The 25,825-nt window shown below is 38.9% G+C and overlaps 1 protein-coding gene across 1 annotated transcript in view; it reads right to left on the reverse strand.

Moving 5' to 3' along the window:
* PCNX2 (pecanex 2) overlaps window positions 1–25,825 on the reverse strand; it is a 238,070-nt gene that overhangs the window by 188,916 nt on the left and 23,329 nt on the right. Inside the window, exons 6-10 of the mRNA XM_074948848.1 lie at window positions 19,692–19,839; window positions 19,374–19,519; window positions 17,932–18,025; window positions 3,955–4,090; window positions 1,109–1,251 (exon numbers count right to left, since the gene is read on the reverse strand). Of these exons, the coding sequence (XP_074804949.1) occupies window positions 1,109–1,251; window positions 3,955–4,090; window positions 17,932–18,025; window positions 19,374–19,519; window positions 19,692–19,839 (667 nt within the window). The remainder of the gene's footprint in view (window positions 1–1,108; window positions 1,252–3,954; window positions 4,091–17,931; window positions 18,026–19,373; window positions 19,520–19,691; window positions 19,840–25,825) is intronic.

Genomic DNA, 25,825 nt, shown 5'->3' on the forward strand with positions numbered 1-25,825 from the left:
TAATAAGATTTATTAGAACAGGTATCCAGAGAAAAGAAATGTAAATATTCAATCCATAACAAAAAGAGAGTGTATTGTGGATATTTTTCCATGCACTTGAAGTGCTTAGACAAGGCACCACATATACAGTGGCATATATGCTAGATCTAACTTCTCTGACTACATACCATGATTTCTGTAGAACAGTAAAGCTGTCATCTGAAATATCTGCAGCAGAGATCATATTAACATGTGTATAGGGCATACACCCACACAAACAGAGATCAAGCTCATGACAGGCTAGCCTGCAGTCACTGGCTATGTATGCTTAGTTGTTTTGGGTTGATAATAGTCTAGCAGATAAAGAGCACTGCCAAAACAGCTGATTACAACTGACATGGGGGAAAGAAAAGAAAGAAAAGAAGAAACGATGCCAGAGAAAGAAACAGAATTGTGTCTCATCAAATAATTGAGTTAGGGTGGGGGAAACCAGGGGGATTCCCTCCTGCACTTTGTTCTTAAAATTTGGAAGTATTTCAGTGACAAAAATCTGGCACCTTTCCCTCTGTTCTTCTCTTTTCCCGATTCACACACAACACTAATTTTCAATCACTGCATAGGCACCGACTTCCCCTCTGTCTGGTGGGTGCTTCAATGCCCCTCAATGCCCCTGCCCCACCTCTTCCCACCCCTGCACTGCCAGAGGCAGCAGGCCCAAGAATCCAGAGTCAAACTGGGGACTATCGCACAAATTGGGCCCTCACATAAATCAAGGTCTCTTCCCATATAGAAGGAGGAGTCCGGTGGCACCTTAGAGACTAACAAATTTATTTGGGCATAAGTTTCGTGGGTAAAAAGCTCACTTCTTCAGATGCGGAGGAGTTCTTTAGGCTTCTCGTTGTTTTTGTAGATACAGACTAACACAGCTACCCCTCTGATACTTCTCATATAGAAGGGTCATGGGCCACAAAAAGCTCTGAAGTTTGAGGCTTGGAGCACAGAAACATTTTCCCACACTTAAACTAAACATATTTATTTAAAATGAGTCCCACCATTCACTCCTTTTTTAATAGTTTGCATTTTTACCTGTGAGGAGAAATTCATGCCACTTAGTATGAAGAAAGCTTACCGATCCAGTAATGCCAACAAGGCAAGTCGATCATACCAGACTTTAATCCACTTGCCAGGAAATATAATAAATTTGTAAAACTGCCTGTTAAATTTTCGTTGTGCTGAAGAGCATGAAGAGTCCTCAAAGTCCTGACTCAGTTGCTTTAAAGCAAACAAAACACACACACAGTTTCATACTGGCATACTGTTGCCACTAAAGTACATGCTCTAAAAAGCAGAATTTATATGTCAATGTTTCATTCCAATTTCTTTATAAATGAATACTGGTAAAAAATTTTACTCTCCATATTATTTCAACCATAAGGAACATAATATATTAATCTCATTTCCTATAGATGGTCAGAAGTTATGCCAATCATGCAAAATACAATTAACAATACATTAACAAGTTATAGTAACAAATTATTTCTTTAATCCCCATGGTTTATTTTGTCTATGGTTTTCTTGCTTCTTCCACACTTCAGACCAACCACAGCATAAGCCACAACCGCACCTGATGGGAAAAGATCCTTGCCTCTAACTGAGAATCCTAGCGATTAATAATTCCAAGTGACATAAAATATGATTTGAGAGAGATTGTGTTCCTTCTGTCACAGTAATTTTTAAGCAAAATATGAATTCAAATAATACACAGTTTTTACATTATTTAACAATTTAGACATTTTACTTAACATACTGTGAAGGATTTTAAAAAGCCAAAAGTGAAATAGGAACATTTACATTTTTTTTGATAATATCTGCCATCTAGGAGTGTTTTCTATATTTGGTCGCCTGGCTCTACAACCTCTGCTCCAACAGAAACTATTACAGTAATCAATTTTCCTGTTCTTTTTCCTTTTTATTTTTAATCACACTCACCTTAAATTCATTACTACCACTCTCCTAATTTAGTTTTATGACTTGAAAAAGAGTAGAAAAATGACAATGCTAGCAAAATCTAAACAGGACACTACAGCCCTGATTTTCCAAACACTTCAGCACGTGCTTAACTTTAAGCACATGTGCATAATGGTTTGCAGGACTCGGGCCTAGATCAGGACTTCTGCGTTGTAGTCAGTGCTATGTCACTGACTGGCTGTGACTTGCATGAGGCCACACTAAATCTATTTGTGCCTCCATTTACCTATCCACAAAATGAATGAAATATTACTTAGGGCTTGTCTACATGAACACTTAGTTCACAGAAAACTGGGGTGTGACTCTACCATGCATTAGTCTGCGGCGTACTAATTGTCCACACGGACCCTGCTGACATGCACTAACAGTTTGTTAGTGCACTTTGATTTACCCCACTTTGACATGAACTGTTAGTGCACATCTACAAGGTCTACATAGAGAGCTAATGCGCTGCGGGTTAGTGCAGGTAGATTCACACCCCAGCTTGCTATGAACTAAATTATCATATAGACAAGATCTCAGCTAACTTATATGGGTGTCTGAAGCTCCGAGTGAAATTCTAGCCTGGGGTAGTCAATACGTTGACTGCAGGCCAAATCCTGACTGCCAGACACTTTTGAACGGACTTCAAAATCTTTTTATCATCATCATTGTTATTTTTTTATTATTATTATTTTCTCTGGAGTCTGGACCTTGACCAAGAAATTTGGACATAGACCCATCCAAGTCAACGATAAAACTCTCAATGACTTCAATAGGGTTAAGATTTCACTTATAATCACAAGATTAGAAGCCATAAAAACATGGGTTCTAGTCCCAAACTTGTAGTGTAATCTTGGGCAAGACACTTCACTTCTCAATACCTCAGATTTCCTACAGATAAGGTAAGAGTGATGATAATTCTCGAGTTAGCACGCTTAACAAATATTTGTAAAGTCTTTTGGGATTCTTGCACAGAAATCTCTATACAAATCTAAATTATCATTTTATATGCATTTATAACATACATAGGCAAAAAACGAGTTTTAAATCAGCTTACATCAGCTACTTTCCTGTCAACTTTTAGTTCCTGTTAAAAATCTAAGTCAAGATAAATAATTGTCTGATGTTTTAGGTTATTAACATCAGACTTGAAGTGGTCATGGTGGGGTGGGTGAAGGTGTTAAGCTTGGGATGAGGGTACCTCCAGATTCTGGAAGACAGCTTGGAGAACGTCAAAGAGACCCCCAAGCGCACACAAACTATAAAAATAAACGATGTCCTTGTCGTATTACAAACCAAACTGAGCATTAAAGGCCTGCTTCTGACAGGTGATGAGCAACTCCAGCTCCTGCAAGTGGAGGGTGCTCTGGCATCCCACAAATGATATCCAGGACCCAGGATCAGGCCCTAAAAGTTTTACTTCCCAGTTCAGAAAAGAGGTGACAGACTTGCTATTTTAGGCCTACGTGCCCACACTAATCTGCAAAGTAGATGTGTCAAACTATTAGAATTTGGCAACGTGTATAAAATCCTAACAGCTGTGTCCTCTGGTGTTCAATTTTTACGATAAGAGACTGACTATTTACAAGTTGGCAGTATCCTTGTACAGCTAACATGCACCTAACGCAAATGCTTAGCAGATTTAGACTCATAGTAATCGCTAAATACTCTAATACAAGGCACTTTGGAAAACTTGTCCCTATTATTAAAAAAGCTCAAAAATGCTCCTTAAGGACCCAACTCTGCCACCTTTGCTCAGAGTGGTCCCTTATTATTTTTAAACCAATGTGGCTACTTGTATAGTAATATACTACTCAACGTGTAGCCAAACAAGCCCTCCCAGAGGAGCAATACTATATAAACATGAAAGGGTTAAAATGGTTGCCACCACACCAGATGGTCGGTTCTACAACATATTTACATGACATGATTTGTTGAAATGTTAGAAACTGAAATACAACGTACCCGTGGTGTTTCTGAAAGGGTTCTTCGTGCCACCATCAGTAAGAGCTGCTGCTGGAGTGCACTTGCAGCGTGATCTCCTGAAGATGGTTCTTGACTCTCTGAAGTGGTAGTACTAGAGGAACTGAACTGTGTTTCACTGTGCACAGGGATAAAAAGGAACGAAATGGTTTTAGAAAGAGTCAAGTCAATGCCATTTAAAACAATACAGCAGGAGGTCTGGATGGCTCATGGGATCCATAATGGGACATGGAGCCTTCCACCTCATCAGATAAAATCTAGCCCAGGCCTCTAGTGACCAAGAGTCATTTGTTTTTGATGGCTGTTTGTTGACCCCGTCCAGTCCCCTACAGAAAAGCATTCTTTTTAGAAATGCCACTATCATAACGGGCACTTCTGAAGACATATACTACTTCTTTAAGTAACAGCCAGGATCCTACAGCCAAAAAAAACCCTGGGTGTAATCCAGGAGGCGCTCTGCTCTTCCTTAGCTCTCTGTTCCTGTTTAAATAGACCAGCCCCAGGGCAAAGTAGGGAGCCTCTTTCATTACTCCCAGTTTGTTTTGCTTGTGAGCCCCTGGCTGTCCCTTAAAGAGGTAATACGCTCCTTCACAGCACCCTTTCTGGTAGTCTCAGCAAAGATTTCGAGAATGAAAGGGCAGAGATTTAAGTCTTTCAGCCCCAGATGTGGTCCATCCACAACTGGCCGAAGGCACACCGTATGACTGTGCTATCATTGTCCACTAGTACTTGTCATGTGGACAACAGATATCAGTTTCCAAAGATGTCAATCCGCCACATTTCAAGAGCCCTAAAATTTATTTTAAATTTCTGCAAGAGAAATCTTTAATATGCTTTTTCATTTTAGTCAGCCCTAAATCCTCTTTCTAGGCATAGACGTCTGTCAGCCCATCATTTTAGATGAAATGATGAAAGGAGTGAAAACTCCCTTCTTGTTCAACTGCATCTGTAATTAAGGTCTTAGAATGCAAGTCCCCATGGCAGGTCTTTCTCTATTCCTTTCTTCTTGATTCTGTACATTTAGCACTTAAATAATAAAACCCTGGTAAAGTTTTTAATATACACTGTTTAATAAATAATAAAATAATAATAATAATACACACTGGATTGCAAAACTTGTTACATTATTTTATTTAAATAAAATTCTTGCTGAGAATTAATCATTTAAATGTTACTCTTGGATGGGATTCTTTTTGGATACCTATATCCCTGTCACAGCTGGGGTCTCCACATCTGCCTCCTCATTCTAATCTCAGTATCTCTTAGCCTTTATCAACCCTACATATTTATCTGGCCCCCATTACCACAGTATCTGAGGGCCTCACAAGCTTTAAGTTATTTATTCTCACAACACCCTTGTGAAGCAGGACAGTGCTATTACCCCCATGTTACAGATGATGAGCTGACACACTGAGAGGCTAAGTGACTTGCCCAAAGTAGCACAGGAAGTCTGCAGCAGAACAAGGAATTGAGGACAGGTCTTCCAAGTTCCAAGCTAGTACCCTAACCACTGGACCATCCTTTCGACTTTAGTAAGCCAGACCTTCCATACAAATTCTCCTAAGCATATGCCAGACAAAAGGGGAAAGTAACAGATTAGTGGCTGTCCAGTAAGATACAGAAAAGAGAATGAAACGTCGCATGCTATGTCTACATGACAAGTTTCAGAGTAGCAGCTGTGTTAGTCTGTATCCGCAAAAAGAAAAGGAGGACTTGTGGCACCTTAGAGACTAACAAATTTATTTGAGCATAAGCTTTCGTGAGCTACAGCTCACTTCAACGGATGCATTCAGTGGAAAATACAGAGCTGTAGCTCACGAAAGCTTATGCTCAAATAAATTTGTTAGTCTCTAAGGTGCCACAAGTCCTCCTTTTCTTTTTATGTCTACATAGTTCATCTCTTTAAAACTGTCTGCCCTCTCCCCTAGCCATTGCTTTGCAAAAGCCAAGTGCAGTCTGGTTCATTCTTAACTTTTGTTTAAATTTTCTTTAATCCCACATCTAATAAGGGCCTGGCATGATGATACTACACTCACACACCACAACCCTCCGGACAGAATCCCTTGCCTTTGCTTTCTGGACCAAACAAAAATCTGTCCACCGTAGACTCATGACACTTCTCCCTACAATCAAGTCTTCCCTTAGAGATCAAATCTTTTCCCACTAGACCAGAAGATAGTCTGTTGCCCCACTCGGCTTTCAGAGTTATCTTCTATTTCCTCTCAGCAGCAGAATTCACAGCTCCACCCACCAGCTGTGTCTGGCAGAAGCAATTAATTCCAGAGGTTGTCAACACCCGGGAGGCCAGCAGTGGGAAAGTCAGGAACTCTAGACGCCTGGTAGGACAGTTTGGACAGAGGGGCGGAATATGTGCACCTGGGAAGGCAGAGGTGGGAAAAGCAGCAACTCAAAAATACAGGCTGTGCTGCTCTTGGAAAGCTGCCCCTGTGCGCACATTGATTTACATTTGGGGAGAACATTAATATAGGTTAAAAAAAGATCTCGCCTAGTCTCTCTCTTGTTTTTTATTTCTCACGCTTCCTCCATCACCAGTCTCCCCTAGCCCCCACCTTCTCGGTCATCTTTCTCCCTATGTCCCACATGGCTCTGATCATTCTCACTTTCATGTGCTACGCCCTCTTACCGATGCTGAACAGTTTAATAGTTAAATTACTTATACTCAAAGATATACACCATGTATGACGACACATCACGGGCACACTAACAATGAATACCAAGAAATTCTACAGTTCTGTTTGTGTTTTTATAAACCTATAACAGGGTTCCGTAAAATTAGAATATATGTATAAATAGGAGCAAACACTCCCTAATTACTGAATAATTGTAACATAAAGCTGAACATCAGGGTGTAACATGGGGCCTTGATGAACAGAAAATACATTAGTTTGCAGAATCAAATTAAGGTTATCAAGATCTACTGTAAACGGCATCATTAATATAAGTAAAGGTATAATTACACTAAATTTTGAATTGTAAATTAATAACTAAAGATATATTTGACAAACATGTAACATATGCATGACTAATGTGGAAGGTACAGAGCACCCTCTGTTGATAACTGAAAGAGATTAACATTCTACTGTATTTGTTTGCTCAGCATACAGTTCTATTACACCATGGAACAAGCATCAATTGAGCTGAACAATTGCACAACACTAAATATTTTATTGTAACCACACAACACTTGAAAATCTGTGTTATAAAATTCCTGTTAGCCTTTCATGACTTTTTTTATGTCACTGAGAATTTTTGCCAAAAATCAGTCTAAGCAATAACACAGCTCATGCTGGTCCATATTCTACTACTTATCCAGCCTTGAGTCGGAAGTTATCCGAGATAAGATCAAGACAGAAGTTTGCATTAGAAGAAAATACACAATCTACTTGTCCCTCCTGATGGACCCCTTGCTTAAAGCGTGTTCGTACTGTTCAATAAATGCATGGACAGAGTATGCCAATATTCTGGTAGGTTCAAGTGAGAGATTCTTAAAATGTGGTCCATTGACCACCTTCTGGTAGTCAAATGGTGCTGGTTCTTCTCTTTATCTACAGTTGCTGTGTTGAATTGCAGTTGAAAGAACATAAAACATTTTCCTAATATTACTTTTCCATTGTAAGCAGTTGCAGTTGTGGCCACAGAGATATTGTGCAATGAGGGAGGGGTGGGGAGTGTACACCTCTACACGTGGGAAGGAGTCTGCAAGATACTCTATCAAGACCGTGATACACATAGTTAAAAATGTCAAGAATGCCTAGATTAAGTAAATGATTCTTTACTGAGTCCTGGGCTGATCATTCCTTTTCAGTGTGAATGTGAAGAGGAGACAGGAAATGCTGTGGCTAACATTATGATTGTGGCTAAATAATAAAAAAAAACCTGACTAAAGGGATATGCCTAATAAGCTATTAAATGGAAAGATCCTATAGTCAGTGCTCCAGACTGTAGCAACTGGGTCATATGAGCTTAGCAAGAAGCCATGTAAATTGATCCAACTAAAATATTTTAGCCCAATATTATTTTTTTTAAAACCAGGAAAAAACCACAACCCCACTAAGCAGAGAAACAATTCAGCCAAAAAAAAAAAAAAGTGATATATATTGAAAAAACACATTTTAAAAGTTTAAAGTTGGGTAAGGTCCTAATTCAGCCTGGTTCCTTTTGACTTCCTTTGATTACTCACATGCTTATTAAAGTTAAGCACATTCTTAAGCACCTTCCTGAACTGAGGCCTAAATGACCAAGTTAAACAAAATCCCATTAAGGCTAACTTGGTAATCGTAACTCTGAATTCCCTGCCTTTTGTGTACTTCCAAATTCTATCAGTTTGTTTTACTAATGCAGGAGTTTGCATTTATGATTGTAAAAGGGTACAAGTCTTGAATCAATGTCTTCACAGATTTTCTCACTGTTGTTGTCTTCGTGCTGCCACTTCACAAGACTCGCTGCTCCTGCCCCATAGAATGGATCTACACTGGCATCTCCCTATCATTCCTACTCCTCATTTGGATGGCTCTCCTGCTGCCTCCCTCCTCGATATCCATTGCTGCTGGAATGGTTCTCCAGCAGCACTCATCCGGCTAATACATTTAGATAAGTCACGAGTGTCATTAAATCCATCAGTTATCAGAATTTTTTCTTTTTAAGCCATGGATGGTTTACATTTAATGTATTATGACATTAGATGACAAGGCTTTCTTCTTAAAAATTAGAAGGCAAATTGAAGTATAGAATGAAAGTAGAAATACATAAAATCAGAGCACCAGGAAGATTAGATAATTGCACATCAAACTGGTTATAGCAGACAAGAAAAAAGCTGTGAAGTTTAGGAAGCGCTCTTTGCTCTTTTTCTATAAATTCACTAATTATGATTTTAAGAGGGACCCTGTCAACTGAAAACTCATATTTTAACCTTCCTTAACAATATTACTGATAGCAACTTAGATTATTAAAACCAAAATAGTTTAAAATCCCGTTTGCATTTTGCTATCTGTACTACTCTGTTTACTTTCTGCATTTCTCTCAACTAGGAAATAATATTAGTGAAATTAGATATCCTTTTTTAATAGGAAATTTCACTTTCAGGTTCTCAGCGCAGCAATGTAAACAGAGTACTGAATTGGAGTATTTATTTGTTTTTAAATCACCTGTTCCCATTAGGAGTTACAAAAAAATCCTGAAAACATTTTAATTGGTCTTAAGTGTTGAGAAAATATATTCCAACAATCTAAATCTTGATCCAAATTTGATTTGATATTGTTTCTTTAAAACAACATTCTGTATTATGGGTGCAGAGGTAGCTGTATCACAGTTAAGGTTATGTTAGAGGGTTTCACTTTGACAGTGGAAAGAATAAGGAATATCGGGTCTGAGTTTTAATAAAATTAAAAAAATGGATAATAATCCTTGAATAATTACAGATTTTTAGTAGTATGATTTGAAGTTCCACAGCGTCTTATAAATATTCCAAAAAAAACGGGGGGGGGGGGTTAAAATATTTTTTCTGGGAAGCATCTTACTTTTCTTTGTACTCCTCTTGCAAGAAATCAAAAAGACTCTGGGATCTGCGACCTTCATTTAGCCACATTGCTGCTCCTCACATCCTGATCCCTAGAATATCAGTAATGCACTGGTGGTCTCTCTCTATAGAGCATTTTATTTGTTTTCAGCCTTAATGGAAAATGTATGTGTCAAGTTGAACTCACTGAATTGTAATGTGCCACAGCCAGAACACTGTCTCTTCCCAGAAGGATTAAAAAATGAGAGAATGAAAGGCAAGAGAGGAAAAACCTTAACAGTGACCTCAGCAATGTTAAGGCAAAATAACTTCCCAAATGCATGGAATGTGTGAAGGGCATGTGATTTTAAAGTTCCATTTCAGGTCTTCCATGAGAAAAAAAAAAAAGGTAAAGCAACCTTGTTGATGATCTTCCAGACTAAGCACCAACAGCTGTATAGCCGTAGAGACTTTTGTTCCTAAACAGGATTTTGCTGCCATCGTGTGGCAATGGTGCCCTCACAGACTCATATATAACAGTCAAAAAATCCATTTCCCCTCTATGTAAAAATGCAAGAATGGATGCTGCTGCAGCTGGAAATCTAGAAGAGATTGTAAATATGTTAGAAATCCTTTCCCTCTTGTTTACAGCATGGATGCCAGAGAGACGGCAACAGAATTGTGTTTGGTTTAGGAAAATCTATGACTTACAAGGAAGGCTAGAATTCAAAGCAGCATGGAAGTATAGATTTTAACCACAAAAAATAAATTAATGCTTAAACTTTCCTATAGAATTACATTTAAAAGGACCCTGGAAGAACAAATCTATCTGAAATCACCAAATCCCCAAACTGGGTGGGTTTGGGTCTCTGAGTTTTCTCCTCTAATCCCCAAAGATCCCATTGTATTTGTATTGCACAGAGTTCAAAATCTGTGCAGTGGAGCAAATGCATACATTTGTCAAAGGGCAACATGAGTTTTTCACTAATAGTAAAAATCAGCAGCTTATTACTATGGCTGGAGGCTGTCTCCGTCTTTTGAGTCTCCTTGTTATGCGGAAAAAATAGCTGCTTTAGTAATATGACATCTTTCAGTGCTGAACAACTTGCAAACAGTGTATGTTCCTATTTCAACACAAGTTTGAAGTGCAAAGGTACATTTATAAGGTGTTTGGGGAATTTGCCAGACGTGAAAACTATAAAGTATTAATGCACTTATCCAGATAATGCACGTTGCTGCTAAGGTGTTCAGATAGATGCTTTCATACAGTACAAAGCACTCAGCAGCTACTTTATTTATGGAAGTGAATGTGAGTCAAATGAGACTCGGGTCGGAAACACTTGCATTTTACAGCATTTAAAAGCTATGCTGGAAGGAAATTTTAAATGAACTTTTTTCTTAGTAGTTGTTAGAAACACTATTTTTGCTGCAATTAGTTCTTTTTAGCCTAGGGTCCCTACTGCTGCTGAAAAAAGAGCTGACTGTGAAAGCAAACGAACAAAACAAATTAAACCAGAGATTAAAGGAATTCTCTTTCTATTGGAATGAATTTCACATTATAAGATATCACAAGGCCTATTGGCAGCCTAGGTTTAGCGGCAAGGCTTCATCTAACAGCATGAGCAAAGAGTTCAGTGTTAATGACTCCCCAGTGCTCCCTTTAACTTCAGTATAGTGCGTAAAAGGAAAACTTCCCTTACTTTCTTAATTTGAAATCAAGAATTGAATAAACCTGCACATTTTTCTGTTTATTTCTACAAGGGTCTTAAAATGATCATTCCAGGGTCACTTACGGAGAAAAGATGGCCTTGGGGTAAAGACACTAGACATGGATTCAAGGGAACTGAGTTGAGTTCACAGCTCTACTTCATACTTCGGGCAAGTCACTTACCTTCTCCAGGCTCCAATTCTCAATCTTCAGCTTGCACATTGTACCCCTTTCTCTGACCCTTTGTCGATTTAGATTGTAAGCTCCTCTGGGCAGGGCCTGTCTCTTCCTGTGAGTTTGTACAGTGCCTAGCACTGCTGAAGCCTCTAGCTGCTATTGTAATACAAATAATGATAATGAACTGCAAAAAAGTGTCTGCCACTTAAGCCTATATTTGAATGAATGAATCAAACACTTCTGGACCAAAGAAGGTTGCATAATGATTAGCAACCATTTTTGAAGAACAAACCATTCTAAACAGATATCGGCTCTGTACCAATCGATATCAGTGCATGTGTGTCATGAATCTCTCCTGCATGGATTCTGTTCCATTTGCAAGAGTTTAAATACTTCAGAAAGGAGACAGACTAAGAATACAAGTTAGCTCACATCTCCCAAAGAGTATTTGCCAACTGAACCTCTTACCTGAAACTAAAGGGCAAAATGCTTCCCTGATGTGAATGGATGCAACTACAGATGACTCTGGTAGGAATCGCACCACTGCAAACAAAGATGTTCCAAAGCCCATAGGTAATATCAAGTGTTTGGGGACACCTATATTTGGGTCTAAAATCAGTAAGTTAGCCTCTGAAACACTACAAGCAAAAACTGCACTTCTGAGAATGATGCTGACTCGTGTAATTTTTGGGCGTATGACCTTGCATTGGCAGTCATTTCAGGGGATGTTGACAAATTACCCATTCCCTCAGATCAAAGTGCAGTAGGCATTGTGGGGGTATGGTGACCAGATGTCCCAATTTTATAGGGACAGTCCCGATATTTGGGGCTTTTTCTTATATAGGCACCGATCAGCCCCCACACCCTGTCCCGATTATTCACGCTTGCTATCTGATCACCCTATGTTGGGCTGGGGCAGAATACCACAGTATTTCATCACTAAGTGACATCTAATCAAATACTGTGTGAAAAACTGCAACATATCTTTTGCCAATACATCAGTCACTTAGGGTATGTCTATACTGCAATTAAACCTGTGGCCAGCCCGTGCCAGCTGACTCGGGCTAATGGGCTAAGGCTAAAGGCCTGTTTAACTGCAGTGTAGACATTCAGGCTTGGGCTGGAGCCCGAGGTCTGGGACCCTGTGAGGGGGGTGGGCCTCAGAACCTGGGCTCCAGTCCAAGCCCAAACATTTACACTACTGTTTTATAGCCCTGCAGCCCAAGCCCAAGCCAGCTGAGCCAGGCCAACCATGGCCGTGACACAGATCTTTTACTGCCGTGTAGACATACCCTAAATGTGTTCACATCTTCTGGCAAGATGTTGTGATACAAGAAAATCCCTGTCTCATCATCACCACCACCATCTATGGTGAAAAGCAGCCAAATTTCACAGTGCAAACATAACTGTGGTGCTAACAGATCTGCAAGCTGCTTCAAGCCCTTTAGAAATGCCATGGGAAGTTTGGATAGCTCATCCACTAGACTGGGAATATATACACGTACTAAAAGTTTCACTAACGATTTACCAAAAGCAGCAAAATAATTGTATATGGCAAAGCAAAAGTGAGGGAAACCTGACAGTAGATATATACAATGTTATTCAGAGGTTATTCTGTGATTGCAGCTAAGTATTCTGTGTGTTCACATTTAGATATTGGATTTTATGTTCAAGATTTCTCCAAATATCATTATTTTAATATTAAACTTGTAATTTTACACTAACACTAAAATTAGCAATACATTTTTCAGCATTAGCAGAAAAAGCTAGACACACTATGAACATACTCAACTTGGTTTTACATTAGTAACCTAAAGTTTATTTTAATTCACCCTTTTTGTCTTTCTAAACATGGTGAAGTATTGAGGGGGGAATGTGAACAGGCTTTTGAAGTCCATTATTTAATTCTAAAATGAACATCTCCCCAGTAGGCCAGAGACAAACAAAAGGTAATCAAATATTCAACTTCTCTAGACTATAGGTTCAGACAGTGTGTCACATTCCCACTTATAACTTGAAAAAAGTGCAGTAGTTTGCAGTAACGGAATTCAGTTTTTGATTTATGTGAAACCAGGAGGTATAATGTGTCCACATAGTAGTTAATCAATCTCTTATGTTCTTAGTCATTTAAAAAGACAGAATCCTTAGAAGGCAATATTTCAGACACACATTCAGGAATGCCGTGTTACTAGAAGGTAACAAATATTGACATTTTTATTTTTACATTAGAAGGCCAAGCTCTTAACAAGAATCCTAACGTGTACATAGAGCACAGTTCAGACAAGCAATTAAATATGTTTCAGGGATATATTAGCTTGGTGCTGCAAGAATACAGAGCAGTAGTAGCAGTTTACTACAGTAACTGACATTGAGTTAAATCTTCTGGCCCAATTCACACAACTGCAGGGGATAGAACTCACTATTGATGCAAAAATAGTTATTGATATAATTATTATATTTATTATTGTAATTGTAGGTTGTTATGAACTTGGTTTCACCTTTACTGAATTTTATGAGATATTTACAATTTTATACACATATGCTTGAGAGCAGGATAGCTGATGTGCTTATTAAAACTAGTTATTTAAATAAATGAAATATTCACAATAATTAAGGAAATTCTATGTAACTATCTGTTTTCTGTCAAACACTGACAGGCACCAAAAACGTCAGGGAAAACACCACCTCCTTAGCCATAAAACTATATTTATTACCTTATCAATGTATTTTGACTGAATCTGGAATGCAGCTTTATAACTTCTATTTTACTTTAATACTCTATATTATTTTATTTTATACTATGTTTCTGAAGATTATATAAATATTAGTTATTCTGATTTACTCCTTGTATAGAATATTTGACAGAAGTCTTCAACTGTCAATGTACTACGGCTGGTATGTAGTAAATCATGGAACCATTTGGTCAAAACGGAAACAACCAAAAAGAGTATCTTCTCAAAGAACCAGACACTTCCCCCTCGTACAAAACACGAGTTTGATACAGACATGAGCTTTATTTCAAAAAACCCTTTTAGAATATTTATGTTTTGGAAAGAAATGTGGCTGTGTAAAAGAATCTGAGGATGCTCTTCAGTCAGAATATTTTAAAGATGTGTGATGCTTAGGATGTGTTATCAGACTTATAAACAAAGATATAGAAGTGGGCCTCTTTACCTCTCCTTTTTGTGAAGAGAAAAACTTTGCATTTTAAGTCCACACCGAGAATTTTAGAAACATCCTTACTGAAACTGATTTATTTTATAAACACTCTAAAGTCTACAAATTTTCAGAACATTTATGCTTGAAAGTGTTTGCAGAAGAAATTGGTTACTTATAACTCATGTTTCCTCTTGACAGTGAAAATCTTTGTTATCCCTCAAATGCTAAAGATGGGATAAGCTTCTTTTGAGACATTTATTTGCAAATGTTTTGCATCTAAATGCAAGCCCTAACTATATTAACCATTGTGATATGAAGAGTGAGATGTTTTATGGACCAATATGTAAACCTACTATCTTGTTATAACTGGTTACTAACATCAGAAGCCATGAGTATAAAACATGTATCTAAGTGGGGAATTAATCAGTTATCTGGCAATATTTAAGCAACTCCTTTTCAAACTCAGGAAAACAGGAAGAACCAGTCCAAGGGTTGTTAAGATGGAAAGACAATACATTATTTAAGTTTATAGACTCTATTTATGAATCATTTAAATTTAAAAACACTATTTTAAAACAACCGCAAGATTTTGATATAGAAAATAGGAGTGTTTGGACCAAACTTTAAACAGAATTTTGACTCCTATTAAACCCTGATGGAACTAATGGGATATCTCAAAACAAACTGAACAACAGAAAGAATTAAAACTCTAGTTTTAAAAATGTTCGGCAAATTTCCTGCCCCAAAGACAAAAGCAATATAACCATAAAATTGAAGAATGACAACCCTGTGGCATACGCATTAGCAGATTGCATATTCATGAGCTGAAGATTCTACTAGACTATATCATGAAAGTGTTGAGCCAATGCAGGGTGACAGCGGCTGATATTTGAATCCAGCCAACCCCCTGAAAGTGTGTTTTCCACCTTCAGAGAGTATGGACAGAAAAGAGTACAAATTCTTTCAGACTGAGACATGCTCTCACATACTCTTTACACATTATAAATGCACTTTTCTGCTCTCAGCTCAGCCTGCTCATCTCATCTCCACAAGCAAGAAAGCAGCAAAGGCAAGACAGATATGAACAACAACAAAAAAGAACACAGCATCAAGAAGCAGCAACCTTCCAGTCCAGCACTGCTTCTGTGACGCGATGACCTCATCAAGATTTCAGCATCATTGATGCTACCCTGGGACAACAGTAACAGACTTTAAGAATGTAATTATAAAATGACACTGATCATAATCACAGAAAATTCCCAGACCACGCACTGTAAATTATGAAATAGAACTGAAAACTCTTCTCATATGCGACACTCTTCTTTTGCATGCTTTATAAATCTGTTTTTGAAAGGACCACACACAGGAACAAATCTGGCATTGCTTATAACCAACCAACAGGTACAGAACACCCTAAAGTCTTTATCTAGAATCCAATTTGCTGTAGTGGTGTAACTTGAGTTAACCAGCATGATTGTAAAATGAGCCCTATAGTAAAAAAGTGTCTTGGAATAAATGGTTGTGGAGAGTCTAGATTAGCATTCACAATTGTGGTAATTAACCAATCAAGGTAACAAGTTATCACAGGACCACAAAGCCATAAGTAACAGAACTGGTGCAGTGATTCTGGAGGAGGAAGTGGAAGGAAACATAGTTTATGGGGGGAGTCCACATCTCTTCTGCATGCAGAATAGTTCTCTGCTGGGATTCCTCTACCCCAGCATCTGAAGGTCTCCTGGGACATAGGTAGGATCAGTGGATTCACAACTACACAGGCTCAACAGCCCAACTCCTCCCTTTTAATGCAGACTTCAATAGCCACAGACTACGATAGCTCAGAAGTTGCAGTAGCAGCCCCAGAATGGCTACACTGCTATACTGCAGACTGGGGATAAGGAAGAGTTAAAAGTCTCTTGCCTACAGAAGTCATAGCGTATAGTATGTTCTCAACTCAAGCTCCAGCTATTTGACCTCAGGTTCTCCCTCTTTATTTTCAGTGTGCTTTTCATCAGTCTGCAGAAAGTAACTTTGGAACAGTGGAAAGTAAAAGGGCATTTGCTGGGCCAGTGGGCTCCCTCACCATCCCATGAAAAACAATGCCATGCCCAAGGAACTTTCAGGTCCTTCCCTCTGGGCAGAGTTTATTAACTCAAATACAAAAAACTTAAGCAAAACATCAAAACAAAGCATGGGCTACAGTTTCCAGAGGGTTTCTCCCCTTGCCTCTTGTCAGTGCTGAAAAGAGGACACGCCTTCCCTTCAATCCCCCTTGCTTCAGGGCCTACTGCAGGCACCCATGTCCCTCCTGCAGCTCTCTCGGCCCTTTATAGGAAACACCTGACACCCTCCCAGCTGAGTCTGAAAAGGGCTGCTGGTATCAGGACCTTAAAGGGACAGACCATCTTGTTACAGCATTCCACTAAGCCAGTGTTTCCCAAACTTGGGATGCTGCTTGTTCAGGGAAAGCCCCTGGAGGGCCGGGCCGGGCCAGTGGCAGCGGCGATCGGCAGAACCTGTGGACGCAGCAGATAAACAAACCAGCCCGCCAGGAGCTTTCCCTGAACAAGCAGCGTCCCAAGTTTGGGAAACACTGCACTAAGCTAACACTGTTCCTAGCACGGCAACACAGGCATCTTTGCAAAATCTCCTCTGAGTGCCCAACATCGCATTCATTTTCAAAACAAGTTTTAGAACAATAGTTATTCCTCATGACCCATGACCCTTCTCTCCCAGCCTGGTCCTGAAGTTCTCTGAGTGCTGTACAACATGACATATGAAAACACTGAGTATCATAAAACCATCTTCGTGAATTTTTATACAAAAATCCAAAAACATGGAGCATGACAGATAAAAGGATGGGAGAACACTGGGAAGTGGGAGTAATCAGCACGAGTCACTCTAAAACCAATTTGAGAAAAAAATCATTGTTTAGGTGCAGTTCTGAAGTGGCATGATGGCCACTATGTATTTCAGGCAGCGAGGAGGGTTCATATCCTAGAGCCTGGAAAAACATGCTCACTTGCTGACATAATACATGCGGTCGAGATCCATAAAAGGCCGACAGGCAAGCCAGATAACCAATAGGACAAAGCTGAAAGTTCAGACCTACCCCAATATGTTTTAATTACAGCCCCAAAGACAGGTCTAAATATAAAGTAGCTACTACTGGCTGATGAGAAAACACACAATAGCGGGCATTTTCCTTTTCCTTGTAGATATCCTTACAACATGGCCCCCTCCCCCCTTTTACATAAAATAAAAAAAAATCTGCATGCTTTGACATTTCTAAAACAGATTAGCACATTTCTTACTCATCACATATCTCTTTCACAGCTAGAATCAGCTTTGTAGCCTCCAGCACTGAAAAGTCTAACATGTCTAAAGATAAGAATTTACTTACTGAGCATTAGAAATACAATCATAATTTGATGTCTGATATCGAGTATTTCCTTCCTTCTGACTGCCAGCCTTTAAATAGCAGGATCTAATTTCCCCTTTAAAAACATAAAAGTATCAGTTAAGTGATGTAAATTATTTGTTTACACCTACAATTTAGTAGCAATCTGGTTTTCTAGGTCAAAAAAAGTATCCATAAACCAAATGTTCAAACTGCTTCTTTATATTTGTGATTGGCAGTGTGGACATGTTTTAAAACATCATAGAACAAATACATGTTAAAATAAACACTGGAAAGCCTGAGACAAAGCCACAAAAATACAGATATTAAGGGCAAAATTCTGTTCCCTGTTGTAAGAGCAGAGTAAGAGAGCTCTGTGCAAATGAAGAAATGGACTCCTGCCCCAAACTAAACATAGGGGGACCTGATCTGCCAATACCTTTAATACTGTGTAGCCATTCATAGGTGTACAAGGTAACTGTAAAACATTACCAGAAGTATAAGGGAGTGGAGCATTCTGATTTGTTCATGTTTGCAGAAGTGCAGATGACAGGTACAAGGCAGTGGAGAATCAGGCCAAAGGTGGGTAGCCACGGTCTACTGCTTGTCCCATCCCCACTTCATACCTAACATACACACAGGGCAGTGGTCCTCCAGTGAACAAGCATAGTTCACTGACCTACAGGCCATACTACTCCCCTGGCCTGTACACAGCTGCCCTCCCATGCACCTGCAGAACGAGAGTCCACAGCATGCAAGGGGCTGCAGTGATGCTACACAGGACTGGGAGGGAAGAAAGGACATGATCCCAGGAGCCATGAAACCCAGTTACATGGGAGCTTCTTTTGTGCTTCCTGGAAAGGAGATTTGATGTGAGCCTAAATAACTTGTGGATCTGCTACTATAGAAATGCACTTGGCCAGTACCCCACAAGGCAGATGGCACTGGAACACAACAGCCACTCAAACTATTTCAGCCCAAAGCCTAGAGTAGTAGCTGTGGAGTGGCCCTACTGCTTGGTGTGGCCTGTTGTCCCCATGGAGTTCCCTGCACCAAAGTCAGGTACTGATGGGGAAAGGAGTCCATTCATTCAATATCCTGGAGAGGGTAGCAGACCACCATTCTGAATGAAGGCAGCCCCAATATGATGGGAGATGGCTGCCATCTAAACCATCACCTGTTCACACTCAGCTTAAAGATCTGACAGCAAGGGATGGGAACCTTTTGGCCATGCACATTGGCGCAATTCCCTACTCAGACAAGAAGTTCTATGGGATCTTCAGCATCCACAAAAAACACACTAGACCTGTCTTTTAAGGTATCATCAGAAAAATACACTCAACTCCACAGTATTCTGAATGTCAAATACAGGTCTGAGATAACTATTAGACCATGAGGAGAGATATCTAAAGAAAACTCAAAAGTTAACAGCTACATAAACTTACCATGCTCATCTATGAACACATGCATCGCGTCCACAGATATTTCATCTTGCATTGAAGCCTCAGGTCCACTTATAACTTGCAAGACAGAACTATCTTGCTGGGAAGTTACCCGGTAGATTATCTGCCTTTGCCTGTTGCCCTGGTAACTTGACACAAAAATGTTTCAAAACTACTATGAGGAACTTTTTTCTTGTTCTCAATAAAACAGAGAGAGAGAGAGGTTAATTAAAAGTTTACATCAATTCTACTCAATGTAATAGAACAGCTAGCATCATCATGCTTTTGAAGTACAAAAAAATATAAAGTAACTGCCCTTACTGTGCTGTAAATTGGGCAGGCTCTGGTAGCACTGGACTAGCACTAGGCCAATCTTGACTTTGTACATCTGATCTTTCCAGTTTAGAAACATGCTTGTAGTGCTTTTCTGTTTCCAGCATTTCTTCTTTTCTCTCTGTTGCATGGCTATCTGAAAGATATGTGAATAAAGAAGGTTTCAGAGTAACAGCCGTGTTAGTCTGTATTCGTAAAAAGAAAAAAGAAAAGGAGTACTTGTGGCACCTTAGAGACTAACCAGTTTATTTGAGCATGAGCTTTCGTGAGCTACAGCTCACTTCATCGGATGCATAGCATATCGTGGAAACTGCAGAAGACATTATATACACACAGAGACCATGAAACAAAATGGTCTCTGTGTGTATATAATGTCTTCTGCAGTTTCCACGATATGCTATGCATCCGATGAAGTGAGCTGTAGCTCACGAAAGCTCATGCTCAAATGAATAAAGAAGGGAGACTTTCTAAACAGATCACTGTAAAGAGTTCTGTTCATTTACTTCAGATCAAGAGCATTTTTAAGGGGAAGTTGTCCAAAGATGCAGTGCTCCATTGGCCTCCATTGGTGAAAAACAAATTAGTTAGGGTGAATAAGGTAAACTGTTTAGAGGAGGATTATTGGGTTGGTTTTTGGCACAAGTTACCCTGTGTTGTGGTTCTATGTAGGCTGAACCTCCCTGAACTGGAAATCTCTTAATTTCCAGACCATTTTGTGTAGGAAAATTTTTAAGGGGCCCATTTTTTGAAAATATGGGAGAAACAAGTGTCAAAGGTATTTGGAAAATCAAAGTTTTTACTCCTTATTCAAACAGTCCCATTTGAAAATAAATCTGTGCATTTCCTGTTTAACTAGTGATTTAAATTCCACTTTAAACACGAAATCTCACCTAGTTTAACTATGCAGCTGACACAGTGTTCCATAATCTCATAACTATACTCCAAAAGGGGACAAGAGGCTGCAGAAGCCTGATTAAATCCATTCTCCCTAGGGAGTTATGGTTGTTCAAGGATTAAGAATAACTGATAGCCAACAAAAAGGTTATATTAATCTAATTGGTCCCACTCTGCCTAATGCTGGCTCTAGGGCTGAAACAATTAACAAGATTTTTTGTTTGATGATTTAATGGCTTGAAGGGGAAAAAAAGTCTCACTCTTTTCCATTCCAGGCCCCAAGTCTTTCAATTCTCTTTTCCCTGAACTGGTGAAGATTAATAATAAACAAAAATGAATGGCAATTCTTAGTGCTCTTAGCACTAGAAAGATATGCCAGGAGGGTCTGCAATGGGATTGTAGTACAATGATTCCTGCTGATTTCTCTCCACAGAAGTTACTTGTACTTTCAACTTTTGAATGGAGGTAACATATGGGAGGGAAATGATTCTTCAGTCTCTGCCAATGAATAAACATTAATCTGATGACTCAAATGTCAGATCAATTCATCCTCTAAATTTTGGTAGTACAGTTAAAATTAAAATCTTCATCTTTTTTCCTCCCCACACCTCTTCTGCGTGTTAAGAATCCCCCTTTGTCAATGACGTAATTTGCAAATGCAGAAAGTATTCCCAATTTTTTCAAAAACTAACAAATACATTTACAGTCTGGATTGAAAATCATTATGGTTTACAAACTGACTACTAGCAAAAAATTCTCATGATCTGTTTTTACACATTGCACCCTGGAGCTAGTTCAGTCAATAATGCAATTTGTCAACTAACCTACATTTTGTTTTCACAGTTTTCATTGAGCAAACTGCTAAACACAGATTTTAAACAAATATCATCTGTCACATGAGAAACAAGAGGATGCCAAAATTCAAAAATAAAAATGACTGATAAAAAAAAACATAAAAAGGCAACAGACAATCTAGTAGAGTTTACATTTCAGTAAGTACTTGTCTACCTGGAAATGTACTTCCTCTGGATTTTCCTCTGACTCAAATCCACTAGGATGGAGCTGCTGAGACTTACTGATAAGTCCAGCTCAGGAAAAAAATTCTCATCATTTGTGCACAGATAACTAAGGCCTGGTCTGCCCAGTTTTTGTGCCCATATAACTATTTCAGTTAAGGATGTGATATTTTACCTGTATACTTATAGTGGTTTAACCCTCTAGTGTAGATGCAGATATACAGGTTCCTTACACTGGTATAGCTTATTCCCCTTCCCTTTGGGAATAACCTATACCTCTATAAGCGCTATTATATGAGTCTAACTGCATCCACACTAGAGGGTTTGTACTGCTTTAACTACACCAGTATAGTTAAACTGGTACAATTTTTGCATATAGACAATTCAGCTGTCTGACACAATGTGGTTGTCTCAATTTTTTGGCTGTTGTCTTATTGTCTTGGCTAATTTTAAATGAAATCTATTGCTGCTGTGATCAGCCAAAATATTTCTCTGAATTCTGCTCTTTCCATTTTAGATTATTGTGCCAGGGTTTCTTAGGTTTATGCTCCTGATTTTAGTGTGTCTGCATCTAGCCCAGTCTTATAGGTTTTGTCCTCAATTTAATGCAAACTGAAATGCCACTGCTTCTGTACATTTTCATTTTGTTTTGTTTCATTGAAGTTTTTTAAAATAAAATGGAAGTAAAATTCAAATCAAAAAATCATTTCAAATAAAAAAAATAAAATCATTTCGATTTTTTCAGATTTTTTTCAGATTTGTAGTGTGCTTTACTGAATATATGTGTATGCAGGGACTGTGGAGCCCCGGCATTTAAGTTGCAGGGCATAGGCTGCGGGAAGCGGTGCGGGCCAAGGGACATGCTGGCCGCCCTTCCCACAGCCCCCATTTGACTGGAGCGGCGAACCGTGGCCAGTGGGAACCGTGATTGGCCGAACCTGCGGACGCGGCAGGTAAACAAACTGGTCCGGCCCATCAGGGGCTTTCCCCGAACAAGGAGCAGACCGGCTTTGAGAACCACTGGTCTACACTACCACTTAATTCAATCTAATTTATGCCGCTGGGGGGTGTGAAAAAAGACACCCCTATGAGTGACGCAAGTTACAGCGACCTAGGCACCATCCACACTGGCGGTGTGTCGGTGGGAGACGCTCTCCCGCAGACATAGCTTCTGCCTCTCGCAGCGTGGAGTAATTATGCTGTTGGGAGAGCACTCTCTGGTTGGCATAGGGTGTCTGCACCAGGCGCACTACAGTGACACAGCTGCATTAGTGCAGCTGTGCTGATGTAACACTTCTAGTGTAGACCTGCCCTCAGTCACTATGGTGAAAAAGTATGTAATAACACATAGCTCATAAACAGCACTGCCAGTAAATCTCCAAGTGCTTTATAAAGGAGGTCAAAATCATTACCATATTTTACCAATGGGGAAACAGAGCACCCAGCAAACCAGTGGCAGAGCTAAGAATATAACTCAGGTTTCCAGAGTCCCAGTTGAGTGCTCTGTTCATTACACTTGACTGGCAACCCAGAACACATGATGAATATCTCCAAGTTAGCTCCCAGTTTCCTCACAGGCATCAGCAAGAGTTGCCATCATATTTTTGGACTTAAATATTAAAATCTGAAAATGTCTTTAAAACAATTACATTTTTTTCCTAACACGGCGATAATTTTTTGAGATCCAGAAGAGCAAAGTCAACATGGTGGTTTGTATACTGCACTACATGACGAGTTAAGTTAGTCAAACTTGGAATTTCCATTTTGTGGTAAATGTTGCCTTTCAAAATTTGTTTGGAATGAAAGCAAATATTTTCAAAATTTCCCATGTCATGGAATTTCTGAAAATTTTCAGTTTTGGAAAATTGTGTTTTGGAATTTCAAAATTTCATTCAAATTTTATTTTATGGGTCAGTTATATTATTTTTATTATTTTGTTGCATAGCTTAGTGACTAAGTATCAAACTGTTTCACAATACCACAAACTGGAGACACTGATCTAGAAAATAACTGTCACAATCAGTGCTAAACAGCAGTCACCCTTAATGATGTTAAAAATAAAATGAAAATAATACAACATTGCAACTACAATTTTATGTCATATTATGACACATCAGTAGCAGCACATAACATTCACTGATGTGTCATGAAAAGAGATAAAATAATAATATAAAAATGCTAAAACATAATAAAATAGAATTCAATTTTTTTTTCCAACACAACTATTTTCCTAAATGAAAATGTTTTCCATTTGCATTCCAAACTATTTTTCCCCCACAGGAATTTTATTCAAAAGCAATATAATTTTACAAAAAACTTAGTTTCACTGAAACAGCTTTTTCCAGTGAAAAACTTTTATATTTTCAGACCTGTTCTAACGATAAGAATGTTTTTTAAAATTTGCTTCTACACCATCTAAATTCAGGCAAAACAGTTCTATTTTGTATTCTTCTGCCTTAGTTCCCACCATTCCTACAGCTGTTCTTGTTCCCTGTGCGATACCATCAACTGTGTTAGAAGACAGAATACAAAGGCTTCCGTCCTGCAAAAATTTGACATACACCAAGTTCACCAACTCTTACTCAGCTACAGTCTTGTCAGAGGAGCCATCAGCAAGTACAGTAATAACCCTAATTTTCTATATGCATTTCTGAGATGCGTTCCTAGGACCCTTTGCAGTTGCCTCTATAAAGCTTTTCCCTGTAGAGGTATCAAGAGTTTGATCCAAGATTAATGCCACTATTGGCCTGCAACGTAGAGCATTTCAAGATCTCTAAAAAGCAAAATCATGTTTAGCAATGGTGTAAGAGGCGTTAAACAAAGTTTGTAGCTCCTCATGTTGCATTTTACTGAGCAGTTTAGTGCTAAGAGCTTCTTGTGGACAATCTGATACATTTTCTGCTCCTATGCATTTAACATGAGCAGAAGTGTGGGCATGCACATATAAGGAATCAGTTCTAAAGCTCTTACACCCACTTACAAGAGGACTTTCCCAACAAGAAAACTTCTCATGCTTTCTGCAAATTACACAAAACACATAATCTTTCTTTCAAGAAAATCCTGAATATTTAGCTTTCTAGGATTTCTGAAAACCGCATATACATTCATATATGTCCAAGTTTCTCACATTCCTCAACATATTCCTCTGTGCCATGTTCTTCATGTTCATTGAGCCAGGGGCTTCAGTATTATTCTTTGCCAATTAGGATGAATTTTGTTGTTGTTTTTTGTTTAAACTTAAAAAAAAAACTCAATCAAGTGGTTTGACTTGTTCCAGACATTTTTCTCATATACAAAAAAAAAATCAACCACTTCTCTGTGTGTATAGTTTTTATTCAAATATGTTTTCAGATGTATTGTATAAATTGCAAATTAGCTCTTCCTGCTTGGCCCAGGAAGTATAACTAGTAATTGCAAGGCTAACAAATTAGGAAGAGGCCATCTCATTCCTAAAATCAAATTGTGTTTTGCAGAAGAAGCAAATAATCAAATTGTAATGTATAGTTTATTTTATTTTAGTACATAGCACACTCTTGCTTGGCTGGAAAATTAAATTTGCTTTGAACTACCTTCCTTTGAACTATCTGACTATAATTGAAAAGCTCAGACTCATTCTCTACCTTCTCCAAGAACCCCATAAATCTGATCAGAGCACTAACAGACACCAGACTCTAACTGAGGCTTATATCAGGTATACTCAATAATGTATTTCTCCCTGGTCCCACTCCTACTTCTTCCAAGGCATTACTTGTGTGGATGACATTAGGCCCATCCACCTCCTCTTCAACTATCAGTTTAGCCTCTCTTCCCCATTCGGTCTCCTCCCCTCTGACTTACCTAAGTTCTATTGCTCTGCTTAGCCATTAGCCAACTTTTGAGGCAGCTGAGGTCTTTTTACTCCACTTCCACTCACCCCCTCTGGCCACACTCTCTTCTGTCAGACAACTTGATCCTGCTGTGTTGGAGATCACCAAACTCTCACCCTGCATCCCCTGTTGTCCTTGTTCAGCCAACATGAAACCTGAAACTAATTATTATCTGTTTTACCTAGGAGCCCTAGTCATGGACCAGGACCCCATTGTGGTAGACACTGCACATACACAGATTAAAAAGATGATCCTTGCTCCAGAAGGCTTGCCAGGAAAGCACTTCTATTTGTCCTGGACAAAAGAATTTTCCAAGCCTGAGCTATGTACCGTGCCCTGAGATTGG

Source organism: Natator depressus, chromosome 3, assembly GCF_965152275.1.
Source record: "Natator depressus isolate rNatDep1 chromosome 3, rNatDep2.hap1, whole genome shotgun sequence".
Lineage (NCBI taxonomy): Eukaryota > Metazoa > Chordata > Testudines > Cheloniidae > Natator > Natator depressus.